Source organism: Olea europaea, chromosome 18 (assembly GCF_002742605.1).
Source record: "Olea europaea var. sylvestris chromosome 18, O_europaea_v1, whole genome shotgun sequence".
Taxonomy (NCBI): domain Eukaryota; kingdom Viridiplantae; phylum Streptophyta; class Magnoliopsida; order Lamiales; family Oleaceae; genus Olea; species Olea europaea.
The window spans coordinates 780861-792549 of NC_036254.1; the positions used below are offsets into that span (position 1 = coordinate 780861).

Sequence of the window (11689 nt, forward strand, 5' to 3'; positions counted from 1 at the left end):
AAATTTTTCATTATTTTCAAAACATAGAGTATCTAAACTTTCAAAAATTAAATTGAAACATAAAATTTGGTGACTAAATTGAAAGACTCTATTAATTCCTGACTAATGGTGTTTTTAACTAAGCATTTGTTTGACAGTATTTATTTGTTTATAAACAAGTAGAAATGAGTGACAATAAGTATATAGTACTTGTGAATTCGATGGAATATGTGAATAAAAATTTATTTGGCTTTTAGCAAATATTTATTTATAATACTCTAAGTTAAATAAAAAAGATTTTTTAAGTGGAAGGAAATTGTAAAAATTCCTACGGGCAAAGATCTTTTTGGTTAGGGAAACAAAACTTCTTGGGTCCGTATGTAATTTATTATAATTCTTGAGGGTCTCATACGAATATTCATAGGCATCTGGGTTAAAGACATAAGAAGGACAGCTTTATATGCTGCGGTCTGGCTTAAAATATTAGAGCATTAAAGTAATTAAATCAACTAGGCTTTTTAAGTGGGCTATCCACAATTTATACTTCTTCTATTGCGTGGCTTGAAGTTTGGACCGCCGATTCTTCCTCTGCAATAATTAGTGGACTCGCCGGAACCCTAGAAACCGCGACTTGCAACCATGGGTAATTTTTTATGCTTTTTTTTTTTTTTTTTTTTTTGTGTATATGTCCTTGGATTATTTCGATTCCCGATACATCTTGATGCATTATTTTTATGCAATTCACAGTTTGTTTTATTGAAGTCTGTATGACTGAAATTTTAAATTTTTTAGCAAATATGGTTTTTTAGAATGAAACGTTGTTCAATAAATCTGATTTAGAAAACAACATATACATTTTTAAATTTCTTGTTCAAATTTAAAAAAGATCGCACCTATGAATTTCCTACATTTCTATTCTAAGATACTAGTTCAGTTATTCAACCGTTAAACAGTTTATGAATATTTATGATAGATTGGCAAATGATAACTTTTGACTGTAGCTATGACAACATAGATCTGATTGATGTAACTTATTACTCCCATGTGATTGTTATTAGATTAATTTATTCTCTGTCTACTCATAGGTATGAGCTTGGAAGGCAACCTGCAAACACTAAGTTGTCAAGTAACAAAACAGTACGAAGGGTGAGGGTTCGAGGAGGTAATGTGAAGTGGCGTGCGTTGAGGCTGGATACAGGAAACTATTCTTGGGGGAGTGAAGCTGTGACCCGTAAGACCCGTATACTTGATGTGGTTTATAATGCATCAAACAATGAGTTGGTCAGGACCCAGACTTTGGTGAAGAGTGCCATTGTTCAAGTGGATGCTGCACCATTCAAGCAGTGGTATCTTCAGCACTATGGAGTTGACATTGGTCGCAAGAAGAAGACAGCTGCCAAGAAGGAAGGAGAAGTAATGAACTATCTTTCTTTTCCGTTGCTTTAGGATATACTTTACTCAGTACTTTTTGTTAGACTCGAAAGTGTTTCATAAATTTTTATTGCTCACAGAGCACATTTTACTCCAATTAGATACTAATATAATTAGGTACATATTAGTAGCTGAACTGTGAGTTGATGGACAAGATTGCAATGCATCGAGACTAACAATGAAGCTATATAATACATTTGAAGGCATCATTGAAGACATTTCTAAAGACCAGGGAGCAATTGGGAAAAACGTGTGAAGTAGAGTTACCAAAATACACATTCTATATTGCATTTTAACTCTATTGGTATCAATATCTATTATTTGCTAATAAAAATGTAAGAGATATTTAAGTTGGAGTTTCTTATCGGGATTAGGGTAAAATAAGAAATTGAGCGATCCAGTCTGGGAGGCATAAGAAATGTCTTGACATGATTTAAAGGAGGAAGATGCCAATTGCGTGGACATATTTTTTAATATATGCTCTTGTTTTAAACAAAGTCTATTGAAGAATATCTTTTCAAAGCTTCTTAATAACTGTTGTTTGCTGGGATTTAATTAGGATACTGATGCTGCTGCTGCTGAAGAGACAAAGAAGAGCAACCATGTCCTGAGAAAAATTGAAAAGCGTCAACAGGATCGCAAGCTTGATCCCCATGTTGAGGAGCAATTTGGCAGTGGCCGTTTATTAGCTTCAATCTCTTCACGCCCTGGACAGTGTGGGCGTGCTGATGGGTATGTATCGTCTTTTGCATTCCTTTTTATCTCATGGCTACTGAAATGTCAAAGGCCAAATGTCTCTTTTTCATTTTTATGACGAACAGATTAGAAAAATGCTCACCTCTAGTTCAAAAATAGATGCCAACTTAACTGTTGGTGAACTGAGTTTCCATTACGAGCTTGCCAAAATCATCATTTGTCTGTGGCAATTCAGTTGAGAACAGAAAGGTCTCAAAATTTTGTGCTTAACTCTGTAGTATGGAAGTTCGTGATTTTTTTCCTTTCTGTGTTTCTTTGATGGGGATAATAAATAAGAACAAATATACATTTGTTAGACAGCCAGAATTTTATTACTTGTTGACTTTAAACTGGCAAATACTGCTTTGGTCCCTTGCTTGTTAAGCTTCGAGCATTGACTTAATCCCTTTTTCTTTTTTTTTTCTGTCTTTTGTTTATCAATCCTTTTCCCTGATGTGGTATGAAATTGATTTTGCTAGATATATTTTGGAGGGCAAAGAATTGGAGTTTTACATGAAGAAACTCCAAAGGAAAAAGGGAAAGGGTGCCAGTGGTGCTGCCTAGATCTCAAAATTTTACTACCAGAAATGTTATCTTATTGTACTTATCTTTTTCACCTTTGCAAATTGCTCTAGCTTTCGAGAATTAGATTGAACTTTTCAATTGTCATACTAATGAATTTTTGTGGAGAATTATGTCAAATCTTTTTCTTCTGGTAAAGGCTTTGATCTTCTTATTGGTAATAAATTAGCAGCATGTTAACTGCTGATGGAGTTCAAGTATTTGTTAAAGACGATGAGAACTTCTAAGCGAAGTGCAAAATTAGTTGATGAGCAAAGGATAACAAGTCTTCAAATTGATCGATTCGTGCTTGAACAACTACTTTCATTGTTAACAGCCAAGGGCACAATCCTGAGCAAAGGATAACAAGTCTTCAAATTGATCGATTCGTGCTTGAACAACTACTTTCATTGTTAACAGCCAAGGGCACAATCCAAGATCGAGTTCTATTGAGCCCTTCTTGGTTCAATGCAGAGGTGTTCCAAACAATTTAGGCCTTCGCAATGAATTTTTTATTTTTTTAATTATAAAAATTAATAGAGCAAATGATCCTAAAACAAGTTGTCTGATCACGTAACGTAGTGTGTTATAAACTTTTATGTGTAGCACCAGCATAATATAATTTGTTACGTGTGTTACATATGTAATGAAGTTTGTTGTGCGTGTAACACGGTTACGTATGTTATAGTTAGAGGTAGTATTTAAAATAAAAATAGCATTTTAGGAAATAATTCATTTATAATCTCAACATGTTTGTTCTGATTAGCCACAAAAAGCTATTAAGTACATAAAAGAAGTAAATACCCAGAATTGGTAAGAATTTATGGAAAATGACACTTTGTCCGAAAATGTTTTGACACCCGAAGTGATCGATCCTCATAAAGTGTGCGGGTTCCACGTGAATTAAATAATGTCCAACCCCCGAGGTGTGTGTGTGTTCAGTCACTCCCTGTGTCAACCATTATGTTTCCCATAATTTATTCATACGTATTGATGAACTGTCAAAAGTGAAACCTTGAATACGGAGTGCATCAATCTGGATGTTCTTGAGTGACTCCTGCAAAAGAATTTTTTCACGTATTTGGATATCCTCAATTATTTTACAGAAATAAGCAGGGGCAAAATAAGTTGGCATATTGCCGGAAAAAACTATAAAACCAAATGGCACTCTATAATAATTCTTGAATAGTAACAGAAATGTTACCCTCAAGAGATTCATCAAAACCCTCGTGTGATAAACGAGCAGACGTAACAAATCATCGTGTAGAGTTTCTAACATGCACATAATTTTCTAGATAATCTGCGACTGAATGAAAAAAAGCAATTAAAGACATGCGACTAACCTTAAAAGGTGGATGCAGCAATCGACCAACATCAAAATTTGGATGCTTGGAACTCAAAATGTTCTCCGTAAACAAATTATAAATTGCAAATAAATCAATAATTAGAGATTTCGGAAAAATAAGGTTGAAAGGAAAAAAATGTCTACTCTATGACAGTCAATCAGTAGTCGTTGAAATCATCCTTACAAAATTTTTCATCATTTGTCTCGTGAATGCTACCTTGCAACAATCCGATGCCCTATAAACTCCCTTAGTATCCTCCATAATGCAAAACAATATCTGGATCATCACATTTATAGAAAAATGAAGTGAGAACTAATAATATATACGAGCACCAACGTCCAACTGTATTTATTTATATAAAACATACATTAAAAAATATAAATGAATCCAAATAATCAACACCTCAAAATAAGCATTTTGAAAAGGCTTGTTTTAATGCATAAGAATATCTCACATTTACTTGTGACTCGGTAATTTTATGAGAAACAAGCATCCAAAAAATTAATTTTTAGCTACACCTTTCTCATTTGGACTCAATGTAGTTAAATGATCAATTTTCAAATTCCATCAGTAAAATAATAATAATAATAATAAACTCAGTTCTATCCAAGACGACAAGTTTTGCTCAGAGTTGGTACTTCTTCTATTGTCACACCGATATTTCAAATAATCAAATGTATCTAATAACTCAAACAAAGCAAAAATTATGAATACGTAACACAATGAACTATCTTCAGATTTTTGCGAACACAAACAATAGCTCACCTGGGTATCAACTACTACAAAAATAAACAAAAGATACTCAATTTTCTTTTTAGTATATTTTCTCGTTTCCAAGGCGGAGAGTCTTATTTTCCGCATCTCCAAGCAAGATTGGTTGGATACTTGGATTAGCCCACTTTTTTGTAGGTTATATATATTCACTTATGTGGCTTTTTTTATTGCCTCTACATTAGGAAATTTTTTTCTTAGAACGCATTAGCTGTCTGTTCTCAGGTTGGGTAGTAAAGGTTGGAGAAAGATTTTTGCTAGATCCCTTATTTCCCTGTAATTGTAATTCAATTGGTTAGAACACTGCCCTGTCCGAATAAATGATTCATCGAAATAATGAGTCACTATTGATGTTATGGTTGTGACTCTCAATTAGGAAAATAATTATTGAAGATGGCACGTTGAATTAAAATTGGAAGAGGGATGAAAGTGGTAGACAAGTTTTAAGGGAACAAAATATTGATGTTGCGTGTTGGAGTTGAAAAGCAATCAATTGTATCAAATTTATAAGGAAAGAAATGCTTTTCCAATTGAAACTTCATGCGACCGCACTAACACACACTATGCGATCGCACAAGGGCTATCAGGGAATTTCAGCTGCCAATTAATCTACTCCATGCGACCGCAAGGAGTATACTTGTGCGGTCGCACAGTAAAAATTTTAGGTGACAGCGAATTTTTTCCTTTACGTGATTTTTAACCTAGTTTTCATATTTTCTCCTTCTTTTAGGGTTTAGCTTGTGTACTATAAATATAGGGGTTCTCTTTTCAGTTTAAGGTGTTACAATATAAACTTTAATTGCTATTGTACTCTCCTTTCATAGTGTTGAATAAAACACCGTTCCTTTTGCCGGTTCTTCTTTTATTTTCTTTACTTTAATCTTGTTCTTGATATTATTTGTGATCTTGTTAATTACTTCAATTACAACAAGTGGTATTCATTAAATCTCAATTCTTGCATTATTGGTCATCGATCTCAACAATTGATTTTGACACATCTGAGATCACCAAATGTTCGGGAATCAGTTGACATTTACTTGCCAACCACACTCAAATTTGTCAACAAGCAAATAAGAACATTAAGTTTGATGAGTAGTATCTCACTGATGGCTAGATTGACCTCCAAGTAATGATAAGCAATTAACCCTTTGCCTTTGCACTTGAGCGGCATCTTTACGAGCATAAAAGAAAAATATTACATCAATGATAAGCAACAGGAAGAAATTCTAGATTACATCATACTTTTATCCCAAATATGTTAGGGGAAGAGTTGCTTACCTCCAAGTTTAATTTTGGGAGACAAAGAATAAGAACCAACAATGTATCGTCTCTAAAGAACTCTTTAGTTAGTTTCAAACAAGCTTCTTGAATATTTTCAAATTCACAAACACCACAAAGAATTGATTTCATCTCCCCGATAAGGAGGTCTAATTTCGTCCAGTGAAATGAAAGTCAATTTTGATGACAATATACTATGTTTTCAAGGATCCACAAATAAGCAAAAAAACAAATGTTGATGACCGCTGACAACAAAAAATGCTTACCATAGTTGATATTCCCGTCAAAGAAACAAATTTACGATGGAACAACCCACAAGACAAAAACAGATTGAATATTGATGCTACAAACAAGGCTAATATTTCATATGAAAAACTTCTCAATACTTCCTATCTTACTCTGCATTCATCCCTAAGCAAATTCTCCTTATAATTTCAAAATTATTTTCCCATCAAAATGTAAACCAAAATAAAAGAAAATTCCCATTCAAACAAATTAAATACAAAAGGAAAATTTCCAACACCCTCGGAAATAGAAATAAACCAATCTTCGAAGAGTGCATAAGAAACTTACCATTTAATCATGCTTACGTCCCACGGTGTCACCACCAGCATCCTGGCAAAATAGCAGGGCCCTGGTTTCTCGTACAACATCGATAGTGGTCTGAGGTTTCTTGGGTTTGAATAGATTCTTCATAGAACTTCTCCTCACAACCTTCTAAATAAAGTTCTTGAAATTCGAAGAAGAACTCGATATATGTTGTTTCGAATCAACCTTCATCATCACAACCGCCGTCTCTTTTTCATTGACAGAATTTGGAGGTTGAGATTCCACAGGCATAATTGACTTGGAAAAAAGATCTTGAATCTTCCGTTGTGGGAGAAAGATAAATTTACATGTTATACTATTATTTGGGTTTTTGTTGATGTTTTCTTCTGGAAAACAATATACCCAATTCATAGGACAACAAATTTTTTTTCTTTATTTGCCCTTCCTAAATTCTTGCGTTTTCTCATGCATGCTTGTCCAAACTTTCAAGTTTACTCGTGATTATATAAATAATTTTTTATTAATCTAAACTAAAATAAAAACGTCACATTGAAATAAAATAATTCTCTTTTTTGTAGCCAAACGTGCTTTACAATTAGAATTACGTAGATTTGGTTAGCCTTTGCAGACGAATATAATTCATTTTGGATTTGGAAATGGTAAGAGAATTGGACATTGCAAGCCTTGAATTTTTGTATAATTGCATAAAATCCATGGAAAATCAACATTTTTCATTGCATAAAATCCACAGAATATCATCCCATGCGTGTTTGAAAGAATTGATTATAAAAGTTAAAATGTAAAAATCAGTGTTGGCCGCATCTTATCATCTATCTAAACCTCAACATATCTAAAGCCTAGATGCCATTCCTCGCGCCGTGTAATATCTGTAATCAAGGGAACTTCCTGATTCCCATCAACAGTTCTGCCCGTCCATTTTCAAAAGCAATCCATTTGGTGAATTCTGTAGTTGTTCGAGAACTGATGCTTCTTCAATTTATACAACCCGTGTCGTAAGATTAGCTGTGGAAGTGTCGCACTTTCTCCATCAAATGAAAATAATCAGAGCAAAACCGAGACTTCAGATGGTTAGCAGCTTCAGCATCTAAGGCTCTTCAAAATTCTTTTGAGCTCGTCAAGAACTACAGGAGGATCAGCATAGGACCCACTGAGATATATGGGATGGTACTCCAGCCCCTTCCATCCAGCAATAAGCTCAAAATGAGGCCTTCTGTATTCGCTACTAATTATCTCTAAAATCACTGCTCCGGGTGTTGCAGAAACTATATGGGTTAGCCCGGCACCATGAGCACCGATAATGACTGAGGCATCTTGGATGGCCCGAACTTGTTCTTTCATGGACATGTGGGCAAACAGTCCGTTGATAATATTTAATTTACAATCCGAATGCTTTAAAGCCCAGTTCTTTACAGAATCAAACACTTGTTGTTCATTGCTAAGTCTCGTTTGCACCTTACCACCGTGACGTGGATGTGCTAGATAATCCTCACGTCGTACAAAGAGGACGTTATGACCGGCGACTGGCTTAGGGACATGGTGTCTATCCAGCGGCAAATCAAAGGCAGCTCTTATCATCTCCCCAAACTCAGACAGTCGAGCAGTCTTCCGATCATCTGGATTTTGCCACAGATCATGCGCAGAAGCTCCTTGACAGTTTATGTTTTCAGTTAGTCCTTTGAATAGGGCAGTTTCATAACCCAGTGGGGAGAGGATTGCATGGCGGAAACAAACTGGACCTCTAAAATTTTTAGCATAATTAAGGCTCGAGAACAATGCCCTCCACATTTCTTCCAACTGGGTCTGAAAATAATATACAAATGGAGAGAACATCAATGCAAGTGTCGAATGTGCTCAATGACTTACAAGGATGTGCAAAATGCTAAATGCCTTGAATTCAAGAAAGTTAAAGTCACATTAGGATTTTTAAGTTTCTAGCAAAGAGTGAACAGGTCGACAGATACGATTACTGAATCTTTCAAGTGACACGTAGATACATGGTGGATTTTAGGTAAGTTCCTGAAGTCTTTCGATGTAGCTTGTTAAACTGGCAATGAAGAGTCGGACTTCATCATAACTTAACAAGCTTTGGCAAAACCAAAATAAAGTTAAAGAAGGGGTACCTCACAGTGGCCATCTACAAAAACCAAATGAGGTCGATTAGGCAAGCCAGTGACCCTAGAGGCAACATAAGCACTATACCAGTCTGTAACCGTGTGAAACATGTTTGCATATTCATAACGTGTCACCAAAAGTGTTGGCTCCTCGATCCACTGAAATAAATCCAGAAGAGAAATGTGAAAACAAGTAAAGCGAACTTGTTCGTACAAAAAACAAAGATGAAATTCGAGCAGTTACAATTAAGATAATCCATCAGCCGAATTCAGTTGCAAAGAAGATCGTTCATATAATTTTACAAGCAAACAACAAGAATAAATAAATTTTGTCCTGTTCACTTTCTTAGATCCTAATAATTTAGGTCTCATAAAATTAGCAAACGTAAATGCATTACATAGAACTTCCCTGTGCCTACATCGAAGGGCAAGGAGAAGTAAATTCACTGTAACAGAGAATAATCATAAAGACTACAGAACACGAAAAATCTCCCAAATAATAGAACCCAAACACGTCCAAACAGCTTCCCTTAAGATGAATTCTGCATAAATTTTGAACAATCAAACGATGCCAAAAAGAGATGCAGATAAATTACAGGTAAAACGTAGAATGACATGGTTGTTTGCACCCCACGAGTTGTTGAAGAAAATCCATATTAGTTTTCAACTATCTGATCAGATTACTCAAATCCACAATTATTCACCTCCAGATTACGGCGTTTCTCTAAGTAGTAAGCTTTACAAATTACAATTTGAAAATATGACATATATGAGGAACTGAGATTCATCTATGTTAATCAAACACTTCAATCCAACACAATCTTTAATTTTTTTTTTTCTTTTTCTACTTTTTGATTACGTAAATCCACTTGGATGGAACTCCAAACTATCAGGATTATCTTCATCCCTCAAACAAATAAAATACTAACCAACAAGATTCTAAATTCTTTCATTTCCAGTAATGCGTATGAAAACCCAATCCCCATTTCATTAATTGCACCCTCTTTCCAACAAATCCAATGATTAAACAGTTAATGAACATAAACATAAACGTAAAAGAATTAAAACACCAAATGAATTTAAGCCCAAACAATAAATTCAACCCCAAAGATCAAAACTTTAACACATCTAACCAAAACCCAGATTCCAAGAACAACATAAAACTAACCTCAGAACAAATGAATTCAGTGGAATCAGCTAACCGAATCGAATCCACCAATCCACGCATCGTGTGCCTATCAATCGCACCTTCTTGAACATAATTATTCAAGAATTCCTCATGTACTAGCCTCTTCCCGTTCCTCGTTTTATCACTAACCTCAATCTCGAACGCACCAGCTTCGAAATTCGGTAATTCTTCATCTTCTCCTCTTCCGATCACACTCTCCAACTTCTCTCCCCCTTTCGACATTAAAATCCTCTCTGGAACCATCCGGATCCTCCCCCCTTCGCATATCGAGCTCCTCAAAGTCTCACTATAAAAACACCTGAACCACCCAGCACCACCGCCTCCGCCGCCGGAGCCCAATTTCCGGTTGGTTTCCGAAATGGGTTTCAAGGGATCAACCCGCTGAGTGAAGCCGTTACCAAAATAGGCTTCGCAAGAGCGAAAAGGGACGTTGGGGTTCTGCGACCAGGGGAGATAGGAAGGCAATATTGGCCAAGGCTTGACAGTAATCGAGAGGTGGTGAGAATTGTTTTCCGTTAATGAATAGTGGTAAACCGGCGACCGATTGCGGTGGAGGTGGTGATGGTGATCAGGGTGGGAAGAGAAGTAGAGGTAGAGAGATACAGAATTTAATGTGAAGAGAGAGAGCAAGATTTTCAGATTTTTGCTGTTCATCTTCTGTTCTCGCTCTCTCGTTTTCCCAGTGGCGATGATTTTATGATGTATTTATGGTGACGTTAAAGTGTCTGTACAAAGCTTAAACTAAACTCAAAACTTAACTGAGGGTTTAGTTTATGTTGTTTTATTCATGAAAGTAACTAATGGCAGATAGACACGTGGAATATTAAATTAGTTTTATTACTTTAAATAATTTATTTTCCTTTAGAAATAAAACTCAATACTTTTTGGCAATTCTTATTCTGTAGTAAACATTTATTTATTTTAATTATATAAATAAATTCAGGCAAAATTGTAGATGAGGTCCAGAATCTTTTTAAAAAGTGCGGCATGGCCCATACATTTTAATTTTTACACCACTATCTCAAATGTTTGCAGAAATATGTAGCATGGAGTCCTTAGAATGTAACCGTATAATTTAGGGAAAAAGGGAAAAAAATTCTCGTCTTTCCCAAACAACCATTATCTTCCAAATACAATCATGTGATTTCATCGCTTTTAACATTATTCCACACCCTCCCGCCCATTCCACTTTGTCGTCGTGAAACCAAGAATATTTTTTTTTCCTTATATACAAGGACAACAAACTCAACTGCAAAACCACTACAATTTAGGTCAATATCTTGGCTAGTTGGTTCAATTCCCTTATTTGAGTGGTAGTAATGAATATGGATGTCGTGGTGCATGTTTGATTTCAAGTGCAGTAGATTTCATTTTTCAGTTAGGTTTCTTATTTGAATTTTTATTTTATTTATTTAACATTCTTTTATTCTCTTTTTGCTTTATTTAATCCTCTTTTAATTCAAGGTTGAGATACAATTTTACCGTTATAAAAAATGGTCAACGAAAGGTCAAGCTCTGAATATTTTGTCAATTAATGGTCTTTTGAATTGTTACCGTCCAAAGGTTCTTGTTTGCATGTCCTTTTCAAACACCTGAAAAGACCACTAATGTAGAAGGTTTAGGACTCACTATAATCTTTCAAAAGATTTGAGACTAGGCTACAATGTTCCAATAAATTTAGGAAAAATTGTGGCCAAAGTATCAAACCTTTCATTAAT

At 35.1% G+C, this 11689-nt stretch overlaps 3 protein-coding genes across 3 annotated transcripts; 1 reads left to right on the plus strand and 2 right to left on the minus strand.

The window, feature by feature from the left end:
* Positions 1 to 930: 930 nt before the first annotated feature.
* On the plus strand, positions 931 to 2879 carry LOC111367062 (40S ribosomal protein S8-like). The gene is made up of 3 exons (XM_022987758.1): positions 931 to 1392; positions 1970 to 2142; positions 2625 to 2879. Exons 1-3 carry the CDS (start codon positions 946 to 948, stop codon positions 2707 to 2709), a joined length of 705 nt encoding a protein of 234 aa, XP_022843526.1. The 5' UTR covers positions 931 to 945; the 3' UTR covers positions 2710 to 2879.
* Positions 2880 to 2950: 71 nt separating this feature from the next.
* On the minus strand, positions 2951 to 6233 carry LOC111366415. The gene is made up of 7 exons (XM_022987177.1): positions 6102 to 6233; positions 5861 to 5994; positions 4379 to 4394; positions 4269 to 4328; positions 3984 to 4112; positions 3721 to 3886; positions 2951 to 3057 (listed from the first exon to the last, which is right to left on the minus strand). The coding sequence occupies exons 1-7, from the start codon at positions 6231 to 6233 to the stop codon at positions 2951 to 2953; spliced, it is 744 nt and encodes a 247-aa protein (XP_022842945.1).
* Positions 6234 to 7364: 1131 nt separating this feature from the next.
* Positions 7365 to 10693, minus strand: LOC111367061 (beta-(1,2)-xylosyltransferase-like). The gene is made up of 3 exons (XM_022987757.1): positions 9951 to 10693; positions 8792 to 8941; positions 7365 to 8471 (listed from the first exon to the last, which is right to left on the minus strand). Exons 1-3 carry the CDS (start codon positions 10623 to 10625, stop codon positions 7749 to 7751), a joined length of 1548 nt encoding a protein of 515 aa, XP_022843525.1. The 5' UTR covers positions 10626 to 10693; the 3' UTR covers positions 7365 to 7748.
* Positions 10694 to 11689: the final 996 nt, after the last annotated feature.